This window comes from Drosophila suzukii, chromosome 3 (genome assembly GCF_043229965.1).
Source record: "Drosophila suzukii chromosome 3, CBGP_Dsuzu_IsoJpt1.0, whole genome shotgun sequence".
Classification (NCBI taxonomy): Eukaryota; Metazoa; Arthropoda; class Insecta; order Diptera; family Drosophilidae; genus Drosophila; species Drosophila suzukii.
This window is the reverse complement of record NC_092082.1, coordinates 16,929,786-16,955,261: the sequence shown is the minus strand read 5'-3', so window position 1 is coordinate 16,955,261 and position 25,476 is coordinate 16,929,786. Positions and strand designations below refer to the sequence as shown.

Here is a 25,476-nt window from a genome sequence, read left to right as displayed (position 1 = left end):
GATTTATCTAAATTTACTTACGTCTAAGCTCAATACATTCTAAATGTATGACAGATTTTATTTTAATACATAATTTTTTTTAATTAATGAACCACTGACATCGGTTCAAAGGGAACCAGTTGGAAACAACGCCTCTCCATCCCTGGCCCAAAATATAAACAAATCTGCATCGTCTAATCGGCAGCGCCGTCATTGCGACTGGCGGTTTCTAAAAATGCGTTTGGTAAGTCATCCTGCGGTTATAAAGATCTCCCTATCAGTGGAAGTGACACTCCCCTTTGCAGTACTGTCTCAGCGGGGACCTGGCCAAGCCATGTTACATCATTACCTTCAAGGGCCTGCGGATTATGCTGGACTGCGGTCTGACGGAGCAGACGGTGCTCAACTTCCTGCCGCTGCCGTTCGTGCAGTCCCTGAAGTGGTCCAATCTGCCCAACTTCGTGCCCAGCCGGGACCACGATCCCCAGATGGATGGCGAGCTGAAGGACTGCTGCGGCCGCGTCTTCGTGGACTCCACGCCGGAGTTCAATCTGCCCATGGACAAGATGCTGGACTTCAGTGAGGTGGATGTGATACTTATCTCGAATTATCTCAATATGCTCGCCCTGCCGTACATCACGGAGAACACTGGGTTCAAGGGCAAGGTCTATGCCACGGAGCCAACGCTGCAGATCGGCATGTTTTTCCTGGAGGAACTGGTGGACTACATCGAGGTGTCGCCCAAGGCATGCACCGCTCGGCTGTGGAAGGAGAAGCTCCACCTGCTGCCGAGTCCCTTGAGCGAAGCTTTCCGGGCCAAGAAGTGGCGCACCATCTTTAGCCTCAAGGATGTCCAGGGCAGTCTGTCCAAGGTGACCATCATGGGCTACGACGAGAAACTGGACATTCTGGGCGCCTTCACTGCCACGCCCGTGAGCTCTGGCTACTGTCTGGGCTCCAGCAACTGGGTGCTGAGCACGGCCCACGAGAAAATCTGCTACGTCAGCGGTTCCTCCACACTGACCACGCATCCAAGGCCCATCAATCAGTCGGCACTGAAACACGCCGATGTGCTCATCATGACCGGGCTGACGCAGGCGCCGACGGTCAATCCGGACACCAAGTTGGGCGAGCTTTGCATGAACGTGGCTCTGACGATTCGGAACAATGGATCCGCCCTGATTCCCTGCTATCCCTCTGGAGTGGTCTATGACTTGTTTGAGTGCCTCACACAGAATCTGGAGAACGCTGGCCTAAACAATGTACCCATGTTCTTCATCTCTCCCGTGGCAGACAGCTCCTTGGCCTACTCCAATATCCTGGCCGAGTGGCTCAGTTCGGCGAAACAGAATAAAGTGTATCTCCCAGACGATCCTTTCCCGCATGCCTTCTATCTGCGCAACAATAAGTTAAAGCACTACAATCATGTGTTCTCCGAGGGCTTTAGCAAGGATTTCCGGCAGGTAGATAAACATCTACTATTGATAAGCGCATTTATTTCAATTTATTTTCTCTTTCCTAGCCCTGCGTGGTTTTCTGTGGACATCCAAGCCTGCGGTTTGGCGACGCCGTGCACTTTATCGAAATGTGGGGCAACAATCCCAATAACTCTATCATATTCACGGAGCCGGACTTCCCCTATTTGCAAGTACTTGCGCCTTTTCAGCCGCTCGCCATGAAGGCCTTTTACTGCCCCATCGATACGTCCCTGAATTATCAGCAGGCCAATAAGCTGATCAAGGAGCTGAAGCCCAACGTGCTGGTCATCCCAGAGGCGTACACAAAGCCACATCCCTCGGCGCCGAATCTGTTCATAGAACAGCCGGACAAGAAGATCATAACGTTCAAGTGCGGTGAGATTATCCGCCTGCCGTTGAAACGAAAGCTGGATAGAATTTACATCACCTCGGAGCTGGCCCAAAAGATATCGCCCAGAGAGGTGGCAGCCGGAGTGACCTTCTCAACGCTGACCGGCGTTCTGCAGGTGAAGGACAAGGTCCACTGCATTCAACCGTGTGCGGACACCATTAAAGAAGAGACCAGCTCGAATACCAGCGCTCCATCCAAGGAGGATGTGCTCAAGAACGTGAAGTACGAGTACGGCAGCATCGATGTGGAGGCTGTGATGAAGCGGCTGGCGCAGGACGGCTTCTCCAATATAAAGTTGGACCGCACTGGCGGCGCTCTGACCCTGAACCTGGTCAACGAGGACACGGTCATCAAGTTCGAGGACAACGAGACACACATTATATGCGGCGGAAAGCCCACCACTCGTCTCAAGCTTCGGGACACCCTAATGAAGTGCTTACAGAGTTTTTAAAAACATAAATGTATTCCTTAGACCTAAAAAACAACATATTCTTACGATTAGTTCCTTGCTTCCAATACCTCGGAGCAACGTTGACAGGTTTCCTGGTCTTCATTGTTCTCTAAACTATAGCGACGACAACGTGGGCACAGCGATGTCTGGAGTGTAGTTAGGGCTATTTCCAAGTCGTGATTATCGGATTGTAGAAGGGTAACAGAACCCACTTGCAATATCTCGCACAGTTCCGAATTTCTCACAGACTCTCCAAGAGTGTTTTGCAATTTCTGTAGCAGATCTAGCTTACTTCCCTTGATGGTCACAGCCAAGTGCCAGGTGTTGACCTCGCCAGCCTGTTGGTTAATGAGACGTTTCACATCAAGCGCTGCGTTTACCACCTCAGTGGAATCAGAGCCTTTCCATTCTGGTTTAGCCTGAATTTTGTGCTGATGAAACGCTCCTCCTTCAACGTCGTAGTAGCTCCAACTTTCCTCCACCAGGAAGGGAACAATGGGCCATAGGCTCTTGCAGAGCTGTTCGTAGCATTGGGTAAGCGTCTGACGAATAGCCAGCAGCTCCTGATCGTCGCCGCAATATAGGCGATCCTTGATCAGATGCACATAGATGGCGGATACCTGATTTGCCAGGAAGTTTTGAACACAGGCCACTACGCGATTGTACTCGTATGCCTTGTAAAGATGCTCCACCTTAAAAGAAAGGCAATTATTATATAAAAAGAGAACGAATTAATCAGCCTCTTACTTCCGATTCAAACTCAACCAACTGGCTCAGCAAAAAGCGATTTAGATAGCTTTGATCAAAAGTTGTTGGCAGTTCCTTGTCCGTTTGCCTCTCTCCAATTACACCCTTAAGATACCGCAGGGTGCCACGAACCTTGCTCAGATTTTCAGCCGCCTGCTGCAGCAACTTATCGCTGACCGTAATGGACATGTGTTGGGTTCCATGGGAGGCCACCCACCAGCGCAGTGCATCTGTTCCGTACTTTTTGGTAATATGCTTTGGAGATATGACATTCCCCAGCGATTTAGACATCTTGTGACCTTTCTCGTCCACTGTAAAGCCATGTACAAAGAGGGCCCTTTAATAAAATCAAGATTATAGGGGGTTTCTGTTAAGTTAAAACCACATCTTCACTCACTTGTAGGGAGCAGTTCCTCGGGCAGCAATGCTCATGAGCAGGGAGGATTGGAACCATCCGGTGAACTGGTCATATCCCTCCAAGTAAAGATCGGCTACTTTATCATTTTTCAGCACTGCAGACCAAGTGCTGCCCGAGTCGAACCAGATATCCAATATGTCGCTGCCCTTAACGAGATCTTCGGCTTTATAGCCCAGTTCGTTGAGTATATTAGAGGGAACCAGTTCATCCACCGACTTGGCCCACCAGAAGTCTATGGATCCTTCTTGGCGCAACAGATCGCAGAGGTGATTAATAAGAGCGGAATTGAGTACCACTTTTCCCGTCTCCCGACTGTAGAAAACGGGAATGGGAACTCCCCATGCCCGTTGCCTGGAGATGCACCAATATGGCCTCTTTTGGAGCTGGGTAAGCAATGCTTTCTTACTGGCCTCAGCATTGGTTCGGGGATAGATTTCCACCTTCTCCAGGGCATCGGCAGCCGACGACTTCAACTTCTCGGTATTGATGAACCACTGTTCGCTGGCGCGAATTATCACAGGTTGCTTTGTGCGCCAATCTATGGGATAGGAGTGTTCCATCGTGGTAGAGCATATTACATCGTTTGTTATGTACTCTAGCACAAGAGGATTTCCCTGTTCCAGTACTGATTTTCCGCGCAGAAACTCGGGAGCCTCCTTTGTGTAAATACCCTCCTCATTCACCAAGCATTTCACGGGTATTTTCTTGGTTAGGCTAACCAGGAAGTCTTCGGGTCCATGGGCAGGAGCTGTGTGCACCAATCCTGTTCCCTTGCTATCCTGCACATGGCTAGCATCAAAGAAGGGCAGGTTCGACTGTTCCTTGTCTATGGGATGTTTATAGCTGAGCTTGTCCAATGAGTTGCCATTAACCGTCTGGACTACATCACATTTTAACTGGGTGTTAGCCTCAAAGTCTGCCACAAGCGCTGAGGCCAGGAGATATAGCTCATCTGGTTTGTGATCCGATAGCCTGACTAGAACATACTCCAAGGAGGCATTGTAGCAAATGGCTTGGTTACTCGGCAACGTCCAAGGAGTTGTGGTCCACACAAGAGCAAAAACTTTCTTATTTTGTTCGCCGAAGGCATTTGGATTTAAAGCAAATCTCACATATACCGAGGGACTTATGTGATTGGGGTCATATTCCAGTTCCGCCTCAGCTAGGGCTGTCCTAATCGAATATATTTTCACATGAGAATATTTATGTTATAAACTATTTCAAACTCACCTGGATGATGGTGACCAGTAAACCGGCTTCAAATCCCGATAGACAAGTCCTTTCTCATAGAGATTGTGGAACATTTTCAATTGATTGACTATAAACTCTGGCTGAAAGGTCATGTAGATATTATCCTTCTGCCAGTTGGCCAAGATGCCCCAGCTGCTGAACTCATCCTTTTGCGATTTGATGGCCTCCAAGGCAAAGGAGCGAGCTGCAGTAGATCATAACAAGGATTTATATGGAATCTATTGCTAAGGAAAACACTTACACTTCTTTCTAATTTCCAGAGCATTTTGACCAGGAGCCGTGCTGGTGGCTTTCAGTTCGATGGGCAAACCATGGCAATCCCAGCCGGGAATGTAGTTGACCTGCTGACCATGGACCACTCGTTGACGCAAGGTAATATCCTTCAGGATCTTGTTAACCGCATGTCCCATGTGGAGTTGTCCATTGGCATATGGCGGTCCGTCGTGGAGGACAAATGTGGGTTCCCCCTTCCCAGCCAAATGCTGCTCCTGGTACTCATAGGAAACGGCGATCTTCTTCTGAAATGGAAATATGATACATGTAATTGAAGATTTAGTTATATCCAAGAACTTGCCTCCAAAATCAAACGCTCCTGTTCCTCACGTTTTGCTGAGCTCAGGCGGTTGGGAAACTTGGTCTTTGGCAGGTTAATGGTGTCTGTATACCTTTTTGCATCTTTCTTAGCCGCTTTCACTGAGTATAAGCGATACCCAAGCCGAAAATTAAAAATCCTAAGCATTTTGCTGCAGATATAAACGTAACACCAGCCGGTAAAGTGGAAATCATATGTTTTGTGGAACGTAAAGACCGTTTACTCCGCACACCTTGTGGATCGTAGGTTTAAAAAATTCTTTTACAAGATTTAATCAAATCGATTTAATAAATACAGTCGGAGAAATGTATTTTTTATGCCCTTGAAAGGACTATAATTTTTGATTCGAGATATATTTTTCGAACTAACAATTGCGAAGCAGTGGAGCCGTTACTAACAATGAAAATAATTAAATTAAGTTATAAATTATTTTAATTCCGAAAAAATTGACAAATACTCACAGCTCTTCGTAAATTCAACAGAAACCATTTAGGTTCGTCCATCTGTTGCACAGCTTTAAGAATTCTTAACAATTTAGCAACAGTTTTGGAAATACCCATGATGAACCTGAAATAATTTGAAATACGAGCACATTTAGTATTTCCAGTATATTTAACTGTTAAACGCGTTTTATTTTAGGAGATTCCTGTTTCGCCGACACAACGGTCACACTGCACACACACTCGTCCGTACCTCGGCGGTCCGTAAACAATATTTACTCGGTTTTCGGCTAAATCGCCAGAGAAACGCAACGGGAAATCGTTTAAAATGCGCCCCAGTGCACCGAGTTTGAACGCAAAATGAATTGAAGTGAGTGCATCGGCCGCAGGCCCCAACAAATTGCCCCCGACATCTGCAGGCTGTACAAAACTGATACTGAAACACACACACACACATGGGCGAACGTACACGGACGTGGGTTTATGCCACCACCCGCTGGCCGCAAAAGTAGAAATTACTAATACTACGGCTGGCACGATGCTCCATATTGCCACTGGAGATAGGGTTTAACTATTATTTTTTGTTTAATGTTTTTGGTGGCCGTATATTGCAAAAAAAAATAAATATGAATTTTTCTCTCGCTAAACATTAATTTTTAAGTGTCCCCGATTAACTATTTAAATTGATGTATTTGCGGTAACTGCAAACTATCCGCCCGCATAAACGTGCAGCCTTGCCAGATCGCCGGTTACGTGTTTTTCGCCCGCCATCTGGCAACGCCCGCCTCCCTCGATTTTCGCTTTGCACGCGCATTCGTGAAAATGGCGGCGTTCTGGCACCGTCGCTGCCAAATTTTTTGTACATCAAAATAATCAAAATAAAGCATTCTTCCAGTGCTCAACAAACAGTCCGTGCGAGCGCGCGCGTGTGTGTGTGTGCGCAGGAAAAACCGCCGATCGGGAAAGGTGTAGAAAAGTCCGTAGGGAGTTAAACAAAAGGCAGCAGCGCATTAGCAAGATAACACACACGCGACGACTACGTCGGATGCGCCAGGAGAAAGGCGACGACGACGGCGACGGCGAAGGCGACTGAGCGAGTGAGCCAGCCAGCGCAGCACTAAGTCAGCGGAGCACCCGCTTCTTTTGGCCAAGGTGAATGCGCGATTACCTGTGCGCCGCCTCCAGGTGTTCCCGTCCCGAGTGTCCCCTTCTTCCCAGCATCTGGTTTATGACCAGGTAGCCGGTGGGCAGGTAGACAGCCGCTGCTGCTCCTCCACCCACCTACCTGCTCCTGCGCCGCCTCTCGTATAAATACTAAATGCGCCTCCCCTTGCCTTGCAGTTCTGGGAGCGCACAGCATGCAACAAGAACAACGGCAACACCACCTCCTTCACCACGACGACGACAGGATGTGCGCTAGTAGTTGATCGGAACAGGATCGCTCGCCCACACCAAACAAAAGTCAAAGGAAAGGAGTCACACTCGCCAACAAAAAACATAAACAAAACAACAACACACCACCACCACCACACACAGCACGATGAACACCAGCCAGACAGCTGCCGGCAATCGCATCACTTTCACCAGCCAGCCGCTGCCCAATGGCACCATCAACATAGCCGGCAATCCCGGCGCCGTCATATCAACGGCCCAGCTGCCGAACACCACCACCATCAAGACCATACAGGCGGGTATCGGTGGTCAGCATCAGGGATTGCAGCAGGTCCATCATGTCCAGCAGCAGCAGCAGCAGGCGCAACAGCAGCAACAACAGCAGCAGCAGACGCAATCCGTAGGTGCCACCCAAACACAAACCCTAGTTATTAAATCCAACCACCATGCTGTCACCCTGCCGGCGGGTCTAGTCTCAAGTGCACCAGCAGGAATCGTAACCATGACCAAGACCATCAATCAGGTATCCACATTAAAGCTAAACCCACTTCGGGCGCTAGGCGATCGCAAGTCGGGCGTATCACTCGTCCAATTCTGAATATCCCTATCCGAAACCTCCTAAAATCCTCGCTCGAATCGGATAGTAGTGGCCGCACACACTTTGGTTGTACTTTATACTTTTATTGCGCTTTCATTTATAACTATATCTGCTGTCTGAAAATCCCAAATTCTCACTCTAATGGGGTAAACCCAGGCTTAAATCCTCACTCTCCTACTTTTAAAAATATCCATAAATCCAGGAATATTAGCTATTCTTTGAAATTGTTTTTTTTAATATCATATTACTGTCTGAAACATTTTTTAAAATCGGTAATCCTTTTAGACCATTTTTCATTATGCCCTTCAATTAATATTGACATCTCTGCTGTCTGAAAATCCCAAATCCTTGTTTAAATTGGGTAAAACCGACGCTCTCTCACCATTAAAAACATCTATAAGTCCAGACATTATTTATTCAGTTTTAAACATTATTCAATCTCCAAACTTCTTAGTTTAAAATAAATGCTTTTATGCTTTTTAGGTTTAATTTACTTTTCTATTTATAAAAGCTCAAGTTATATTTTTTAATTAATCTTAAGCCATAATTTTTCATTTACAATTTCCTTATGATTCCTAGCCAATGTCGCATTGTAATCTCTTATGCTTTTCCCCTTGCTATTTAAAGGATAAACCAGAATTTAGAAACAATTTCATTACCTTGCGTTCACACATTTTTAGCTATATAAACCTAGTTCCAAAATCATTGCAAAATGTCGAGTCCTCAACCCAATTCCCCCGTATTCCTTTAATCGCAAGCACTAGCCCACTTATAAGCTTACTTTGTACAACAAGATCCACACCATTATATTTGTAGAACTATTGCTTTCAATGCTCGCTTTATATAGAACATATAGTAGATCACACGCCTTCAAATTCAGTTAGCACAACAAGAATTGGTTAAACAACTTAAGTCCACTTTCCTTGGGGTCCTCCGACGAGCGTTAGACGCCATTTGCTGCATGTTGTAGGCCAACTTAGAATCCCGCAACCCCTCTCAACGCTTCCTCTGCCCCAAATAGACTTATGTGATGAGATAAGCTAGCGATCGATTTATTGAGTGATTGACTAATGATAACGCTGTGTATTTCCCAGGCCGGTCAACCGCTGCTGAACTCGATGCTGCCGGCGGGCGTGGTGGTGGGCATGCGCCACCAGGCGCCGTCGCAGCAGCAGCAGAAGAATGTGCCCACCAACCCGCTCAGCCGTGTGGTGATCAACTCCCACATGGCGGGCGTGAGACCGCAGAGTCCATCGGTGAGTATGAAGGCTGAAGAAGGCTAATTACTACGGTTGTTGTGGTGGGTTCTTCTCTACTAACTCACAGAGCTCCCTAACCCAACCACACTCTATCACAAAAACGCGCATGTGCACAGCCCATCATTCAAGCACACACATCATACCACACATACACCACACACCATGGTCCAGCAGATGAAAACCGAGTCTCTCTGTCTTCTCTCTCTTTACTTTTAGATAACTTTAAGCACACTTAATACGGGTCAGACCCCGGCATTGCTGGTCAAGACGGATAACGGATTCCAGCTGTTGCGCGTGGGCACGACGACGGGTCCGCCGACGGTGACACAGACCATAACCAACACCAGCAATAACAGCAACACGACAAGCACCACAAACCATCCCACAACCACACAGATCCGTCTGCAAACTGTGCCGGCTGCAGCTGTAAGTAGATACCAACAACAACAACAACAGCAACATCAGCAGCAACAACAGCAGCAATCGCAACAGCAACAGCAGCAACAAGCAACCAACAGCACTACCGCCAGCACTAGCATTGCACTGCGCAAAACGATTGTCCGTACATCATCCACAGTCCCATCCAGCAATAATAACAATAATAATAGTATTATCAATGCCACCACCACCACCAACACCACCACCACTACCAACAACAACAACCAGAACAACAACAAACCCGCTACTAACCAGCAACAGCAGCAACAGAAGCTCCAACAGCAGCAACATCTCAAGGCCCAGCAGCAGCAGCAGCAACATAAACAGCAACAGGCATCCGCTGCGGCTGCCGCTGCAGCAGCTGCCGCCAATGTGGCAGCCACCATAAAGATCAAGCAAAACGTAAAGAGAAGCCAGCAGGATATATCTCCTACTCGAACATTTTTGTTTTTTGCTCTTCTCTCCTCTGTTCTCCTTTGTCTGTTATGCATTTGGATTTGATCTTATTTATACAATACATATAATAACTATGCCTACGCTTCAGTTCCGTTTTGGTTCGTAACATGCGAACACCACTTCATTTTGATTTATCCAGAATACTCTCGTATATGACTGCATATATATGATATAAACGTAAATGTACTGCATGCTGCGTTGTGTAAAACTGTCTGTGTATTTTCGATACTCCTTATTTCAATTCGATTTAGTTAAATGCGCTGTCCAGGAGCTGCTGTTCCAGGCCAAACATCATAAAACAGGACTGGCTATCGGGTTGCCCAACGATGTGTGCTGGGCTGTTGTTTTAATCCCGACGAATCCCTCCTTAAATAATAGTTTCTTAACCAAAATCCACTAGAGTATCACCATGCGAACCCATTTCATAGAATTGTAATTAATTTCTTCCGACAACTTTGACTGTTAACTTTTGTCAGAGAATAGTTTTCAACAAATGAAGCCATTATATATATTTTTATTAAAAAAGTAAACTTCAAACTTGTTTGATTAGTCTTGAGCCTTTAACTAAAGTCGTGTATTTTACTACTAAAAACATTTTTAATTAAATAAGGAATAAATAATTTTCGAGAAAAATGGCTCTCGAGAGCATTTTAATATCACGTCTCCGGTTCATCTCATTATCCATGCCCCAGCCATAGCCCTGTCCCCTGCACACATATTTGGAGACCAGGTCCCCTGAACCCTCCCATCCTGATAAAAAGAACCATCATCATCTTTATTCTGCTATATAATATTTTTAATAATTATTCTAACGCTTTTTGGTCTTAATTTTGCACTACTATATATGATAACATTTTATCTAAACCATGTATTAATTAATTTATTGTTTTCCTCTATAGTCTATGACCAACACGACCGCCACCAGCAACATTATTGTCAATTCGGTTGCCAGCAGTGGCTATGCGAACTCATCGCAGCCGCCGCACTTGACGCAATTGAATGCGCAGGCGCCGCACTTGCCGCAGATTACGCAGATCCAAACGATACCGGCCCAGCAGTCCCAGCAGCAGGTGAACAATGTCAGTTCCGCGGGAGGTGTGGCGTCGGTGGTGAGCAGTACGACGGCAGCGACGACGACGCAGCAGGGCAATACCAAAGAAAAGTGTCGCAAGTTTCTAGCCAATTTAATCGAATTGTCGACACGGGAACCAAAGCCGGTGGAGAAAAATGTGCGCACCCTCATCCAGGAGCTGGTCAATGCGAACGTGGAGCCGGAGGAGTTTTGTGACCGCCTGGAGCGCTTGCTCAACGCCAGCCCGCAGCCATGTCTGATTGGATTCCTCAAGAAGAGTTTGCCCCTGCTCCGGCAAGCGCTGTACACCAAGGAGTTGGTAATCGAAGGCATTAAACCACCGCCGCAGCATGTGCTCGGTCTGGCCGGACTCTCTCAACAGCTGCCTGTAAGTCAAGGAAATCTTTTATATCTTTAGTATAATATTCGATTTTATATTCGATTTTCTTTATAGAAAATACAAGCGCAAATCCGTCCGATCGGTCCCAGCCAGACAACGACCATTGGACAGACGCAGGTGCGCATGATCACGCCGAATGCCTTGGGCACGCCACGACCCACCATTGGCCACACCACGATATCGAAGCAACCGCCCAATATCAGGCTGCCCACAGCACCGCGACTCGTCAACACGGGAGGAATTCGCACCCAGATACCTTCGTTGCAGGTGCCTGGACAGGCGGTAAGTTTTATATTTGTTATTACCTAAAGTCTCCAGCTAAATTTGTTTAAATTTCACTTCACTCAACAAGTAATAATGTTAGGTGTTTCCATATTGTTTCCAAGATTTTTAAGCAGATACTTTGTTTCAATTAGAATAAATATGTGGCTTCTTTGTCTTTTGAATTATGCTCTCAACTGGCAGCATTTATATACTTATGTTTACTATATTTAAAGATCATTTCGACTTCTTTTCGTAGTTTTCAACACCTGTCTGCATTAAGTTAGCTTTTCGAATCACGGATTTAGTTTTGTATTGAGTATTTAAGAGGCGCATATGTACTTTAAAATTAAAACAGGCTTTAGTCTAATACTACACCTATATTCTATTATTACTACTAATAAATATAAATAATATTTCTTCACAGAATATAGTGCAAATTCGCGGACCGCAGCATGCGCAATTGCAGCGCACGGGATCGGTGCAAATCCGGGCTACCACCCGGCCGCCGAACAGTGCGCCCACCGCGAACAAACTCACTGCCGTCAAGGTGGGCCAGACGCAGATCAAAGCGATCACGCCCAGCTTGCACCCGCCCTCGCTGGCCGCCATATCTGGCGGACCACCGCCAACGCCCACGCTGTCCGTTTTGTCCACGCTGAACTCCGCCTCGACCACATCGCTGCCGATACCGTCGCTGCCCACGGTCCACCTTCCACCCGAAGCTCTTCGAGCCCGAGAGCAGATGCAAAACTCGCTGAACCACAACAACAATCACTTCGAAGCGAAGCTGGTGGAGATCAAGGCGCCGTCGCTGCATCCGCCGCACATGGAACGGATCAATGCATCTCTAACACCGATTGGAGCCAAGACGATGGCGAGGCCACCGCCAGTGATCAACAAGACGCTGGGCAAAAAGAAACGAGACGCCATGGAAATGGACGCCAAGCTAAACGCAAGCGGAGCGGCAGCATCGGCGGCGAACTCGTTTTTCCAGCAGAGCTCCATGTCCTCGATGTACGGCGACGATGATATCAACGATGTGGCCGCCATGGGTGGCGTTAACCTGGCGGAGGAGTCGCAGCGGATTCTCGGCTGCACGGAAAACATCGGCACGCAGATACGTTCCTGCAAAGATGAAGTGTTCCTCAATCTGCCCGCCCTGCAAGCCCGGATACGGGCCATTACGTCGGAGGCGGGACTGGATGAGCCGTCGCAGGATGTGGCCGTTCTGATATCGCACGCCTGCCAGGAGCGACTGAAGAACATTGTGGAGAAGTTGGCTGTGATAGCGGAGCACCGCATTGATGTCATCAAGGTTAGTTTTTCCAAACTTGTTAAAGAGATAACCTTATTAAATAACTGGTTCAACTAGTTGGATTCACGCTACGAGCCCGCAAAGGATGTGCGCGGTCAGATCAAGTTCTTGGAGGAGCTGGACAAGGCCGAGCAGAAGCGACACGAGGAGCTGGAGCGCGAGATGCTGCTGCGGGCAGCCAAGTCGCGGTCGCGCGTCGAGGATCCCGAACAGGCCAAGATGAAGGCGAGGGTAGGATCGCAATCGCAATCGCCGTTCCCCGGAGCCATTTGCTTAAGTCTTTCTCTCATTGTCTAGGCCAAGGAGATGCAGCGCGCCGAGATGGAGGAGCTGCGTCAGCGAGATGCCAATCTGACGGCGTTACAGGCGATTGGACCTCGGAAAAAGCTGAAGCTGGACGGCGAAGCGGTCAGTGCGGGAGTGGTATGTACAGGTTTATTATTCTTTAATAATAATATTAGATATACAAAATCCCAGAGCTGTTATTAATTAAGTTGTGTTTCTAACTTAAAAAAAAGGGTTCCAGTGGCGGCGGAGTGCTCAGTAGTTCGGGATCTGCGCCAACAACGTTAAGGCCGCGCATCAAGCGTGTGAACCTGCGCGACATGCTCTTCTACATGGAGCAGGAGCGCGAGTTCTGTCGCAGCTCCGTGCTGTTCAAGACATACCTCAAGTGATCGCTGCTGTTGCCCATCATTCGCACCGTGTTCTTCTCGCAGATTCTCCTACTCCGTGGACTGTCGTCGTCGTCGTCGTTGTGTCTCCAGCTTTACGATTTCATCCATTTGCAATATAATTTAGCCTCAAATTTAACTGCGTCGCGTCTCCCCCTTTGTTGTTTCTTTTTTAGTTAGGCGGCCCTATTTAATTTCTATATTTACGTTTACACACTTAAACCCTAAATTCTAATCGTATTTGATTTAAGCCTATTTTAAAGCTCGTTTATTTTTCCCAATAAATTGTCTGTAAAACTTAAACCAAACCAATCCAAAAAAAGAAAACACAAAAACAAAACAAAACCAGAGTAACGTAAAGGAAAGGATTAAATAATAGAGAGGAATATTAAAGTACAGAGAACGCGCAGTCAGCGGGCGTACGATTTGTAATTTGTATCATAATGTTTGCATCAACTGCATTGACGGCCTTATCTAAACGATATAAACATATATATTAATATTTAATTATTTAGCTTAGTTTGTTAAACGAAAACGAAGCATAATTTATAGATATTAAGCGAAAAGTAAGCGCGCGCGCGATATAACACGAGAAATCGAAACCGAATTACAGATAGATGGTTTTTAAAACCAAAAGATCGAAACAAGTTCAGCAACTGCTAAAACAAAAATTAAACAAAACACATCAAAAACAGAAGCGAAGAAAATATCCATTTAAACATAAAAACATTGAATTAGTTATAGTTGTTTAAACAAAACGATGTAATTTTTAATTACCTATATTGTATAAACGGAAACCAATCGTTAGGCAAGACCACAACAAACAAATTGTAAATACATGCTAGGATACGATTTTTCTAATAGATAACTAGGTAAACGCAAACGTAATTAACGAATTCTCGATGGCTAGGAACGGTGGGAACGCAGAGATCTTAGTACACCGATATAAAATATGTTTTAGTGGCGCTCGTTCATCCATTGAAAAACACGGTTCACAAGGCTCCCCCAAATCCCAAAACGCCCCCAATCAAACCCGGCCTACACACACACAAAATAGACAAATTTTATACAATTAGCCGGATAAATCTTGTAAAATACAATCCCAAAACAAACAAATTATAACAAATAAATTGACAATTGATGTAATTCAGTAAAACTAAGCAAAAAGGAACAATTCTAAACAAATTCTTTGTGTGTACATTAAATTAATATGAAAAACAAAAAGCAGGCAAACGCAACCGTAAACACAGCGCATAGTTTGGTAGGCATATAACTGAATATATATAAATATTATTATTATTATTATGTTTTAATATTAAGCAAAAAAAAATAAAAGAAAAAATTCAGAAAACTTCAACTGAGCACGGGAAATTGTTAGTGGGGAAAATGCAGAATTTATTTAAGTGCGCAGTGTTTTCTTATACACAATATTATTTTATGTCGGATGGATTATGTAACGGTATCTCAGTTAATTAGCTAGTTAAATCATTACAATTTATGTAGTTGAATTAATTAATTTTATTGATATTTTTATATTCATTTATTATGTTAATTAATATTACTGAAATTTTGTGTAGCCCCCCATAGAATGAAAATCTAACACAAAATAAACAGAACCAAATTCACGTTTGGATTCAACTAGAAACACCTAACAAATTGGCAATTTTTTCAAAAGTTTTTTTTTAGATTTTTTTAAAAATGATTTTCATAAAAAATCGTGTTACTTGATTTATGTGCTTTAAAAGCATAAAGTTTTGGTCGTATAATTTAATATAATGGTGTTACATTTTTATTGATCATATGCTCGTTAAGAAATATGAGTTCTGATCTTAAGGATAGGCATTTTATTGAGTCTTATCACATATGTAGTATATTTAAACTTTGGCGCCTTAAGTATTGGAATGCTTGACAACCCTATAATCTGAGTTTAGTATGACCCGATTTAAGTATTTTCTTGCAAATAAAATACGTTCATATTAGTGATTGCAAACAAAAAAACAAGTGATAATATTCATAAATGGACTAATTTAAGGTAAATATGACTGCATAGCTGCTAAATTTTATATGTTTTATAATAGAAAATGGTTTCCCTACAGAGTGCAATCCCAGAAACCAAGAAAATGGCTGAGTTTCTGGATGAGAACAATGCCTGTGGCCAGAATCTGCTGAATATAGTGTCGGTGGGTAACTCCATAATAGCGGAGATCCTGCGTCTCAAGGACTATGTGCCCGCTATTTATAGGTAACTTTTAATGAAATGCCTAAAAACGATGACTAATGGGTGACCACTCCCCCGCAGATTGGACAACAAGGCAGATAAGGCGAAATACGGCGAGATTATTCTGGATTTCAGCTACTTTAAAGTGGCCGAGGATCATGAGAAGAAGATCGAACAGAGTCCGGTAATGGTGAATGGCTATATTCAAGCAAGCATTATAAAAACCCACTTAATCTCCTCCAGGAATTGACCGAACTGGATGACGAGGCGCGGGCCCAGCTTCCGCTAATCACTCGATTTTACCTGGCCTTCCAGAGCATCCATCACTATGCCTCTGATCTTAAACAGTATATCGAGGAGCTAAACAGTGGCTACTACATCCAGCAGACCCTGGAGACAGTTCTCCAGGAGGAGGAAGGACGCCAGCTGCTCTGCGAATCTCTCTACCTGTTTGGAGTGATTCTCCTACTCCTGGATTTTCACCTGCCGGGCGATGTGAGAGAACGTCTGCTGATCGCCTACTATCGTTATAGTGGAGGAGATGCCACGCCCAGCGGGGACGAGAGCAATATCCATGACGTTTGCCTGCTCCTTCGCTCCACTGGCTATGTCCATCCCACGGAGGCGAGTAAAGTGCTTAGTTTGTGTGGCAAACAGGCAGCTGCTGCAGCTGCGAGCTTGGTGGTTCCCAGATATCCGGAGGCCTACTTCTCTCGCTTTCCCTTCGATGAGAACTTTGTGGATCTTGTGGTGGCCCGCCTCCGGTGCGATGATATATACAACCAGTTGACCCTATACCCCCATCCTGCCCATCGCTCCACGGCTCTTTCCACCCAGGCAGCCATGTTGTATGTGTGCTTGTACTTCTGCCCAAAAGTTCTCCATTCCCAGGGCTCCCAGATGCGTGAGATTGTGGACAAGTTTTTCTGCGACAACTGGACTATATCTTTGTACATGGGCATCACAGTTAATCTGGTGGATGCCTGGTTGGACTTCAAGGCAGCTCGATCTGCCATAGAAAATGTGATTGGTCCGGCGGGGATAAAGTCTCTTTGTCAGCAGCAAAAGGAGCAATTGGGAAAGATTATGCAAAAGACCCAGGAAATTGTTCGTGAGGGAGTCCTCGATGATGACTTTGTTTTGGAGCATGCCAACAAGATCATACTGATGATGAGGCAATCAAATGTTCTTCTCCGTTGGTTTTGCTTGCACACCTCAAAGGAGGTCTTCGTCTTTGCGCATACAGCCACTCTGCCTGGACAAGTGCAGCGAATGGTGCTCCAGGAATTGCAATTCGATCGGAATATGCTGTACCACCTGTTGCTCAACTGCAGCCAAATGGAACTGAGTGTCAGGGAGTTCTTGACGGAGATTCAACAGACCAAAGAGGAGCGCTGGACGAAAAGCAGGGATGAGACCATGCAGAGGTTGAAGGAGTTAAGTGAGGCCTTTGCTGGCTCTAGACCTTTGACCAAGATCGAACAGAATCCTCAGTTGCAGCAATGGTTTGGGGAAGTGGCAGGGCGTCTTCAGAAACTGGAGTTGAGTAGGCCACAAAAGTCAGGAAGGCTGATCATTCAGGTGATGCAGGCGTTGGACGAAGTGCAGGAGTATCACAATCTTCATTCCAACATGCTGGTCAAGCAGCAGCTGCAGGAGACCCGGGATATGCTCAATCGGATGGCGCAGCTTATCAACCTCAAAGAAGACATCGAGATCCACATCCAAATGATCACCGACTTCAGCTACGCCTGGCATCTTCTACAGCGCGATTTTACGCCCCTCATGCAGGATCACATTAAGCGACAACCGCAGGCGGTGATTGGTATCCGGGCAGTGTTCCTGAAACTGGCCAGCACACTGGAGGTGCCTCTGATGCGGATCAATCAGGCCAAGAGCGAGGATCTGGCTTCCGTGTCGAACTACTACAGCACAGAGCTGGCCAACTTCCTGCGACGCGTTCTGCAAATTGTTCCAGAGACCATGTTTAGCATTCTGGCAAGGATCATCTATCTGCTGACGAACGTGATCAAAGAGTTTCCCACGCGAGTGGAAAAGGAGCGCTTGAAGGATTATGCCCAGTTCGAAGAGCGAGCAAAGGTGGCTCAGCTAACCAACTCCATTGCTGTTTTCACTAAAGGAATCCTAATGATGAAAACGACTCTAGTGGGTGTAATCGAACTAGATCCCAAACAACTATTGGAGGATGGGATACGCAAGGAACTGGTGAACCACCTGGCCAATGCCTACAATCTGGGCCTCATCTTTACGCCCGAAAAAGGCAAAACTCCTGTGCAGCTTCTCCAGCAAAAACTGCAAGCTCTGGCCAAAACGATTGAAGGATATCGCAGGTCCTTCGAATATATAGAGGATTATTTGAGAGTCCAAGGACTTCGCATTCTGTTGGAGGAATCGCAACGGATCATTAACTATAATGTGGAGAAGGAGTGCAACGCCTTTCTGCGCAACAAAGTCCATGAGTTTCAATCGGAGCACCAAAGTCAGATTATTCCAATTCCCAATTTTCCACCGCTGCTTGGAGATCCCTCCAATAACTTTATTGGTCGTCTGGCCCACGAAATCCTACGTTGCACGGATCCCAAACAAACGATTTTTCTAGACCTCAAAAGCACATGGTATGAGAAGAAAGCTCCACACCAGGAAGTGCTGGCTGGCTCTGGATTCTTTGGCATCCTTCGAGAAGCTGTGGCTCCGGCGGGAATGGTAGGACTGGAGCGTCTGTACGCGCATATGTTGGCAGATGAGTTAAAGCAGAACGTGGAAAGGCTACAACGAAACCTGACCTCGGATCGCATGTGGGTGGATACTTTAGCCAGTCTGACCAAAGAACTGGAGGCAAGGGACTTCCCACTACCCGAGGTGGCCAAGCAGCCATTGAAGTATTACCAATCGTACACTCAAAGGTGGCTTAAGGTGTGGCCTACGCTTCTTGAGTGGGTCTTGTCTATTGGTCAGAAGCAGCTACTGCGACGAGAAATCGCCGGAGAACTAAGCTTCAGCAGCAAATGTGATGCCAAGCTGCTGGAGAACACTGCCGATACCCTAAACAAGTGAGTGATATATGATATTCTATACAAATTTATAATCTATTTAAATCTTTCAACACCTAGGGCTCTTCTGCTGGAACTCTCTCTCAGCAAGGATCTGTGTGATGAGCAGGGAGTGGCCATGTTGACTGAACTGCAGGAAACACTTCTCTATACGGGCAACTTTGAACCTCTAGAGCAGGTCTTTCTCACCACCAAAAACACACATAACATGGCGTTGTTCCTGTTTCTCTTTACTATTGCCCATTTGGGTCGTCTGCAGCATTCCACGAACACCGATTGCCTTTTGCCAAAATCCGCCAAAGATAGCATTGATAATGTGCCTTTCATTGTGGGTCTAGTGACCATCCTGCAGCAGTTCCACAGGAACGTCAAGATGTTGTTCATATCCTACATGAGTCAGTATGTGGTGACCATATCGGAGGCTCAGTTAGTGTAAGTGAATTTTAATTGTTAATTAAGGAATGATTAACGCAATATGTTTCCTTTTAGGGACAAGGAAGTCTTGGGTCCCGAGGTGGTCACCGCTCTCCACTTCCTGCTAGCTTTTATACGCATCGCTCGATTGCCGCTTAAAGTGCTGGAGCAGCGCATTCCCAATATGTTACTCAGCGAGTACGAGTACCTATCCACACCCTTAAAATAAGGACAAATAGTTTGGGCTACACAAACTTTAATAAATCCGAAAAACATAACAAGGAAATGCCTCGCTGAGGTACAAGTGGAGATTTTAGTTGGATGGGTTGGTAATCTCAGGGATTCTTTCCCGGCAGGAAGTCTTTACGTGATGACGGTGGGAGCATTGCGCCCGGTGAACTTGGGCAGCTGAGAGATCTCCAGGGCGATGTCGATCAAGGGCTTCAGCATAACGCTGGCCTGACCCAAAACGTTCTCCTTTTCATAGGAATCAATGTACAAGCTGGAAGATGATGATCACAGATTATTTAAAGGAATAATTAAGATAAGTCGAGTCCAAACTTACCGCACGGTGGCTCCAGAGCTGCCAGTTCCACTGAGACGCACCACAATGCGGCTGCCATCCTCGAAGACGATACGCAGACCCTGTTTCGTGGCCACCGACTTGTCCACGGGGTCCGTGTAGCTGAAGTTGTCTGCCTCCTTGACCTTGTAGGTCTTTCCGCCGCTGGAGTAGCTCTTGCCAACGAACTCCGGGGCAGTGATAGTCTTCTCCATGGTAGACACCATCTCGTTGCAAGGATCCGAGGCGCACTCCTCGTAATCGTAGCGGGTAAAGTAGTTGCGACCATACACAGACCAGTGCTGCTTCAGGATGTCCTCGATTCCCTTGCCTGTGTGTTGCATGACGGAGATCCAGGCGAGTACCGCCCAGATGCCATCCTTCTCACGGATGTGGTTGGAGCCGGTGCCGAAGCTCTCCTCGCCGCACAGGCACAGCCTTCCCGCGTCCATCAGGTTACCGAAGTACTTCCATCCGGTGGGAACCTCAAACACCTCCTTGCCCAGCTTCCTGCCTACCAAATCCACAGCGGAAGCAGTTGGCATACTGCGGGCGAATCCTTGGACACCATTCTTCTGGAAGTAAGGGATGGCCTCCAGGTAGTGGGCAATCACGGCCAGCGAATCGCTGGGAGTCACAAAGAACGCCTTGCTGCCGATGATCATGTTGCGGTCACCATCTCCATCGAAAGCGGCTCCGATGTCGTAATCTCCCTGGGCTACAGTGTCTACCAGATCCTTGGCATAGGTCAGATTCGGATCGGGATGCAGGCCACCAAAGTCCGGCAGCGGAGTAGTGTGGACCACAGAGGATTCTGTGGCACCCAGGCGGTTCAGGAAGATCTCCCGCACATAGGAGCCAGTAACTCCATTCATCGCATCAATGCGCATCTTCAGGGGCTTTCCAGTGGCCTTTCCGCTCACGAAATCCTTCAGCTTGGCAAAGTCGAAGATCTCCTCCATGTGACGCACATAGTTGGCCACCGAATCGATCACTTCCACGGTGAAGGGTTTTCCGGCGATGTCGAAGGAGGTCACACCCACCTTGGAGATGTCGATCTGCAGATTGCGCACCAGCTTGTACTCCTTGATCTCTGTGGTGATCTTGTAGATGTGGTTGGTGAAGGCGTCGGGGGCTGGTCCTCCGTTCTCACAGTTGAACTTGATGCCGAAGTCGTTCTCGGGACCACCGGGATTGTGGGATGCGGTCAGCACAATGCCACCTAATGTGTATGGAAAAAGAAGATATAACTCTGGTACTAAAAATGTATAAGGTATATAACTAGAACTAGATAATAAACCATTAACAATTTGCCAAGAAGATTCAAGAATTCAAGTTTTCGATTTTAGTTAACAGAATTTTCAAAATTAAAATAAATATTTTTTTAATTATTGGATTAAGTCTAATCAATTTTTGAAAAATTCAAATATAAATAAAAATATCTTAAAAGCTATCTATAAAAATAACCTCAACCTTTTCATAACATTCATTAAGTTCAATCACTTTTTGTTTATTCAAAACTGACTTCTTATTGTGAAATGAAGATAAGACGTATTTTTTTATAAGCATTGTAATATCAGTAATCAGTTCAGCCAATAATGAAATGGCAAAAATATAATTTTAAAAATTTGAAAAACAAATTCCAAGTTATAAATCAAAGGTATTTATAACAAAAGGAACAACAAGGTCTCTGTTAACCGATTCATTCTATACTTATTATTTGACCCCAGGGACCTCTGTCACGAAACTCCCCACCCGTTGATTGTATAAAGATGCTTCTTATCAATTAAGATCTTTACGAGCACAGTGAAGTCTGCCTATAGGAAAACTCACCCAAGGCCTTGTTGTGACGGATCAGGCTGGAAACGGCGGGGGTGGACAGGATTCCATTCTGACCCACCAGCAGTTTGGAGACCCCGTTGGCAGCGGATAACCGAACAATCAGCTCGGCGGCCTCCTTGCAGTAGAAACGTCCATCGCCACCAACGACCAGGGTGGATCCCACCAGAGCAGCTCCATTGGCCTCCAAAATGGCCTGGACAAAGTTTTCCGTGTAGTTCGGTTGGGTGAAAACTTTAACCTGGGATTCGAAATGGATTTTACAAGTTATAAGGTTGTTCCTGGGGCTTTTGTATTATCTAAAACCCCACCTTTTTGCGCAATCCACTGGTTCCTGGCTTCTGACCCTCGTAGGGCTTTGTGGCAACAATTTCCACCGTTAGCGACATTTCACTGGAGTTTTCCGGCTGCTGGTTGAATTCCAACTGGACGAATGAACCGCGTTTGCGTGCGATGAAAATTGAGTGTCAAACACAGCACAGCGAAATTCGCCTCCCACTGATAAGCCAAGGCGGTTCGGCCATGGCGATCCAGATAACCCCTATCTTCGATGCGTGCTACCAGTCAGACATAATCTAAAATTGGGGGTGTGTCTTAAAGACCCCTAAAGAACCCATAATTTTGGTTATCTCTCTTTAGTCCCGTTGAATTTCCCTACTTCACCATGATTTATCGCAATTTAATCGTCATGATTGGGCAAACTGATATGCCAAAAGCTTGCTGTAGGGTACAATGTCATGTCAAGGGCATTCCCGGGTACCGGCAAACAGCTGTTTTAAGCCAAATGTATGTCGAATTTTAAAACAAAGTCAGATAAAACTCGGAGAAATTAAACAGGTGGTAGTTTAAGCCATAAGCAAAGTCATAAAATTAAACAAATTAGTTTTGTTTACATTTGCTAATTCGCTTTTTGAATAACAGCTGCGCCTGCTAACAGTGGGTTAGCAGTAACCGTGCGGTAGAGTTGTCGAAGCTCAGAATTTAGGATTTTATTTTATTAGCCGAATCTATTGATTTAGACAGGTTTAAAAGGGCATGCTCTTGAGCTGTTTGAGATACTTACTTAAAAATTAAAAAATACGTTCAAACTTGTACAAGTACAGCTACACGTGTTTCTCAAAGTTCTGGACATGTAAAGGGTACAACATGTTGTTCAATTTGGTTTTAGTTAGAGGGTTATATTATACAATTTAATTTTTTAATTGGGAAAAACAAAGTAAATGTTAAAAATGGAATTGGAGGCACGAAATAAAACGAATAAAATACCAAGAAATAAACCGTTAATAATACCGCCGGTACGCAGCCGATATATCGATATATCCAATGCATCCCTGGCAACCCTGACAGCAAGCACGAAGTTTGACAGCGCAACTATTCCACGTCACGAACCAACGAGAAAGCGGCCGCCTCCTATGACTGCTGTTTAGTTGCACCGAAATACTCGAAAAAGATATAACCAAGTCCAAGTAAGTAGTTAAATAATGACTTAAAAAGCATATGCTTATGTGATGTGCGTTCTATTCGCGCCTTTGTTTTCGTAATGGAGGGAAAATGCAATGGAAAAGTGTTCGCCCTTCTGCACTTAATCGCATTTTTCGGCGACCCTTCCACGTCAACAAAAAAGTGAAACGTGAAATTCTAACTTCATAATCCCCTGCAATTGCAGAATGTTCAAGCACCTGCTGGCTCTGTGCGCCCTGTGCGCGGTATTTAGCACCTGCCTGTCGGAGGACGAGACCCGTGCCCGCCTCCTGGTCTCCAAGCAGATCCTGAACAAATACCTGGTGGAGAAGAGCGACCTGTTGGTGCGCTACACCATCTTCAACGTGGGCAGCGGAGCCGCCACCAAGGTGCGATTGGTCGACTCCGGCTTCCATCCGGAGGCCTTTGATGTGGTGGGTGGACAGCCCACTGCCGTCGTCGACAGGATCGCTCCCCAGACCAACTTCACCCATGTCCTGGTCGTTAGGCCCAAGGCCTTTGGCTACTTCAACTTTACCGCCGCCGAGGTGTCCTACAAGGCTGTCGAGGAGTCGGAGACGGTGAGATATAGCTTTTGAATCTTATCTAATCTATGTGCTACCGAAATCTGCCCCATTCATTTTCCTAAGAGCATTTCAATGGACAACCATATTGATTTACATCTAATGCCCATCGATTAATAATATGTAAAAACATTTGCACAAGAATATTAGAAAAATTCCGAATAAAGTGACCTTTGAACAAAATTAGGGACCATCAATAGATAGCGTAATAAAATATAAGAGACTACTGTCAGAAAGTCATAATAATTCCTAAAGATTTCTGTAAAACATCTTAGTTTAAACTGAAAACTATCAATAGTTCTTTTATGGCCCCTTTTTGGACGCTTAATAGAGACTTTACACATAATCTTCTAACATTATAATACATTTTTTTACACCTCTATTCTTACAGCTCCAACTGGCAATCAGCTCTGAGCCTGGTGAGGGAGGCATTGTCAACCTGAACGAGTACAACAAGCGCTTCTCTTCCCACTTCTTCGACTGGGTGGCCTTCGCCGTGATGACCCTGCCCTCCTTGGCCATTCCCCTCGGTCTGTGGCACCAGTCCAAGAGCAAATACGAGCGCTCTGGCAAGAACAAGAAGCACTAAGCTGCGCGACGGACGGTTTCCTCACCTCAAGAGATTTCTTTTCGAACACCCATTACAAATTCCGTATAATTTTGTTGCTTTATTTTCCAATTGATTCCATGCGTTGTTCATCTATTCAACCCACACCATCTAGTTTACTCCAGTCTGGGACTGTCGTCTGGAGACGGGCGTTAAATCGTTTTAGATTTGATTCGAGGACGCATCGAGTAAAATGATAGTTTAAAAATGTCCATCAAGAGTTGAGCCTAGGCTGCTTTTATAAATAAATTAAAAGAAATGTAAACTAAAAAGTTGCTTAATTTCTTTGGGGTTTGGTTACAGGATAAACCAATCTTAAGAACCTTATGGATAATCTTAGCTCGATGAAATCTAATACTTACATGGAAAATTTTTAACTTTTAAATCAAGTTTTCTGATAAATTAAATTTAAAAGAAACGGGTGGTACAGAAATCCATAAAAAGTCGACAGTTATGGAATCATATTTATATTACAACGGTACTTAGTGGCTAAGGTTTTTAACAAGTTTAGGATAACAGATACTTCCGGCCAAAGATCTCCGACTTTTTCTCAAACATCGGGGATTTGATGGGTGTGTTTATCCGATAGAAGGCGTTCATTGAGTGTTTAATATACGTGTCATACATCTCGTTGAAGAAGTTCTTGATGCCTTCATCGTTTTTGTTGTCATGCACGATGATGAATCTTATTTGGCTGGCTGTAATGAAGGCCGAAACGAACCACTGATTGAACCTATCAATGGATTTAAGCTGCATATTGGCAGTTTTCCATTTGTGCTCGTCCACCAAATCCAAGGCGGCATGGGCAATAAACTGGCTCAGGTGCCTGTGGTCCTCTTTCTGTGGATTGAAAATGGGTTAAGCTGTTGCTATATGGTTCCTACTAGGTATACAAACCCTGAGTTCCTTGTTCACCGTGCTGAATTCCTTTTCATAGATGGGATTATCATTGTGGCCCACAATAACAAAGTAGTAGGTGGACATTTTCACGAAACAAAAACAGTGAGATTTGCAGTGTGACCGAACTGGAAAAAGTAATTCTATTAAAATATACTACAAACTAGCAGTTATGACGCATTCACACTTGAAATTATTTATTTTGTTT

At 45.3% G+C, this 25,476-nt stretch overlaps 7 protein-coding genes across 14 annotated transcripts; 4 read left to right on the top strand and 3 right to left on the bottom strand.

The window, feature by feature from the left end:
- Window positions 1–113: 113 nt before the first annotated feature.
- IntS9 (integrator complex subunit 9) lies at window positions 114–2,333 on the top strand. Its single transcript, XM_017080858.4, has 3 exons — window positions 114–223; window positions 285–1,442; window positions 1,502–2,333. Exons 1-3 carry the CDS (start codon window positions 215–217, stop codon window positions 2,297–2,299), a joined length of 1,965 nt encoding a protein of 654 aa, XP_016936347.3. The 5' UTR covers window positions 114–214; the 3' UTR covers window positions 2,300–2,333.
- Window positions 2,293–5,503, bottom strand: IleRS-m (Isoleucyl-tRNA synthetase, mitochondrial). Its single transcript, XM_017071189.4, has 6 exons — window positions 5,290–5,503; window positions 4,957–5,233; window positions 4,695–4,899; window positions 3,444–4,637; window positions 3,047–3,383; window positions 2,293–2,991 (listed from the first exon to the last, which is right to left on the bottom strand). Exons 1-6 carry the CDS (start codon window positions 5,452–5,454, stop codon window positions 2,347–2,349), a joined length of 2,823 nt encoding a protein of 940 aa, XP_016926678.4. The 5' UTR covers window positions 5,455–5,503; the 3' UTR covers window positions 2,293–2,346.
- A 458-nt stretch (window positions 5,504–5,961) lies between these two features.
- Taf4 (TBP-associated factor 4) lies at window positions 5,962–14,972 on the top strand. 8 transcript variants are annotated; one of them, XM_017080847.4, is made up of 11 exons: window positions 5,972–6,117; window positions 6,643–6,899; window positions 7,089–7,662; window positions 8,832–8,993; window positions 9,213–9,836; window positions 10,790–11,350; window positions 11,417–11,644; window positions 12,051–12,941; window positions 12,999–13,172; window positions 13,239–13,364; window positions 13,460–14,972. In XM_017080847.4, the coding sequence occupies exons 3-11, from the start codon at window positions 7,288–7,290 to the stop codon at window positions 13,616–13,618; spliced, it is 3,300 nt and encodes a 1,099-aa protein (XP_016936336.3). In that variant the 5' UTR covers window positions 5,972–6,117; window positions 6,643–6,899; window positions 7,089–7,287; the 3' UTR covers window positions 13,619–14,972. The 8 variants fall into 8 exon arrangements, with proteins under 8 accessions (XP_016936337.3, XP_016936336.3, XP_016936335.3 ...); XM_017080846.4 differs by having other exon boundaries at window positions 5,973–6,117; window positions 6,632–6,899; XM_017080848.4 differs by lacking the exon at window positions 6,643–6,899 and having other exon boundaries at window positions 5,962–6,117.
- Window positions 14,973–15,544: 572 nt separating this feature from the next.
- Strump (WASH complex subunit strump) lies at window positions 15,545–19,604 on the top strand. The gene is made up of 6 exons (XM_017071181.4): window positions 15,545–15,647; window positions 15,712–15,857; window positions 15,915–16,017; window positions 16,077–18,904; window positions 18,965–19,336; window positions 19,394–19,604. Exons 2-6 carry the CDS (start codon window positions 15,736–15,738, stop codon window positions 19,545–19,547), a joined length of 3,579 nt encoding a protein of 1,192 aa, XP_016926670.4. The 5' UTR covers window positions 15,545–15,647; window positions 15,712–15,735; the 3' UTR covers window positions 19,548–19,604.
- On the bottom strand, window positions 19,558–22,188 carry Pgm1 (phosphoglucose mutase 1). Its single transcript, XM_017071182.4, has 4 exons — window positions 22,031–22,188; window positions 21,714–21,960; window positions 19,884–21,102; window positions 19,558–19,820 (listed from the first exon to the last, which is right to left on the bottom strand). Exons 1-4 carry the CDS (start codon window positions 22,106–22,108, stop codon window positions 19,682–19,684), a joined length of 1,683 nt encoding a protein of 560 aa, XP_016926671.4. The 5' UTR covers window positions 22,109–22,188; the 3' UTR covers window positions 19,558–19,681.
- Window positions 22,189–23,034: 846 nt separating this feature from the next.
- Window positions 23,035–24,643, top strand: SsRbeta (signal sequence receptor beta). The gene is made up of 3 exons (XM_036815878.3): window positions 23,035–23,185; window positions 23,386–23,761; window positions 24,156–24,643. Exons 2-3 carry the CDS (start codon window positions 23,387–23,389, stop codon window positions 24,351–24,353), a joined length of 573 nt encoding a protein of 190 aa, XP_036671773.2. The 5' UTR covers window positions 23,035–23,185; window position 23,386; the 3' UTR covers window positions 24,354–24,643.
- Window positions 24,644–24,822: 179 nt separating this feature from the next.
- Window positions 24,823–25,423, bottom strand: Trs20 (TRAPP subunit 20). The gene is made up of 2 exons (XM_017071175.4): window positions 25,269–25,423; window positions 24,823–25,211 (listed from the first exon to the last, which is right to left on the bottom strand). Exons 1-2 carry the CDS (start codon window positions 25,353–25,355, stop codon window positions 24,879–24,881), a joined length of 420 nt encoding a protein of 139 aa, XP_016926664.1. The 5' UTR covers window positions 25,356–25,423; the 3' UTR covers window positions 24,823–24,878.
- Window positions 25,424–25,476: the final 53 nt, after the last annotated feature.

What these genes read in the sequence shown, in the direction of transcription:
- IntS9 (XM_017080858.4), top strand. An exon ending in TTAGCAAGGATTTCCGGCAG is followed by an intron (nt 1,443 to 1,501) that starts GTAGATAAACAT and finishes TCTCTTTCCTAG; the next exon opens with CCCTGCGTGGTTTTCTGTGG.
- IleRS-m (XM_017071189.4), bottom strand. Translation starts at nt 5,454, where the DNA reads ATGCTTAGGATTTTTAATTTTCGGCTTGGGTATCGCTTATACTCAGTG. An exon ending in AGGAGCGTTTGATTTTGGAG is followed by an intron (nt 5,234 to 5,289) that starts GCAAGTTCTTGG and finishes TTTCCATTTCAG; the next exon opens with AAGAAGATCGCCGTTTCCTA. An exon ending in TACTGGTCACCATCATCCAG is followed by an intron (nt 4,638 to 4,694) that starts GTGAGTTTGAAA and finishes ATATTCGATTAG; the next exon opens with GACAGCCCTAGCTGAGGCGG.
- Taf4 (XM_017080848.4), top strand. Translation starts at nt 7,288, where the DNA reads ATGAACACCAGCCAGACAGCTGCCGGCAATCGCATCACTTTCACCAGC. An exon ending in TGCAGGTGCCTGGACAGGCG is followed by an intron (nt 11,645 to 12,050) that starts GTAAGTTTTATA and finishes ATTTCTTCACAG; the next exon opens with AATATAGTGCAAATTCGCGG. An exon ending in AGGCCAAGATGAAGGCGAGG is followed by an intron (nt 13,173 to 13,238) that starts GTAGGATCGCAA and finishes CTCATTGTCTAG; the next exon opens with GCCAAGGAGATGCAGCGCGC.
- Strump (XM_017071181.4), top strand. Translation starts at nt 15,736, where the DNA reads ATGGCTGAGTTTCTGGATGAGAACAATGCCTGTGGCCAGAATCTGCTG. An exon ending in ACTGCCGATACCCTAAACAA is followed by an intron (nt 18,905 to 18,964) that starts GTGAGTGATATA and finishes TTCAACACCTAG; the next exon opens with GGCTCTTCTGCTGGAACTCT. An exon ending in ATATCGGAGGCTCAGTTAGT is followed by an intron (nt 19,337 to 19,393) that starts GTAAGTGAATTT and finishes GTTTCCTTTTAG; the next exon opens with GGACAAGGAAGTCTTGGGTC.
- Pgm1 (XM_017071182.4), bottom strand. Translation starts at nt 22,108, where the DNA reads ATGTCGCTAACGGTGGAAATTGTTGCCACAAAGCCCTACGAGGGTCAG. An exon ending in CCGTCACAACAAGGCCTTGG is followed by an intron (nt 21,103 to 21,713) that starts GTGAGTTTTCCT and finishes CATACACATTAG; the next exon opens with GTGGCATTGTGCTGACCGCA. An exon ending in AGCTCTGGAGCCACCGTGCG is followed by an intron (nt 19,821 to 19,883) that starts GTAAGTTTGGAC and finishes ATCATCTTCCAG; the next exon opens with CTTGTACATTGATTCCTATG.
- SsRbeta (XM_036815878.3), top strand. Translation starts at nt 23,387, where the DNA reads ATGTTCAAGCACCTGCTGGCTCTGTGCGCCCTGTGCGCGGTATTTAGC. An exon ending in CTGTCGAGGAGTCGGAGACG is followed by an intron (nt 23,762 to 24,155) that starts GTGAGATATAGC and finishes CTATTCTTACAG; the next exon opens with CTCCAACTGGCAATCAGCTC.
- Trs20 (XM_017071175.4), bottom strand. Translation starts at nt 25,355, where the DNA reads ATGTCCACCTACTACTTTGTTATTGTGGGCCACAATGATAATCCCATC. An exon ending in CGGTGAACAAGGAACTCAGG is followed by an intron (nt 25,212 to 25,268) that starts GTTTGTATACCT and finishes TTCAATCCACAG; the next exon opens with AAAGAGGACCACAGGCACCT.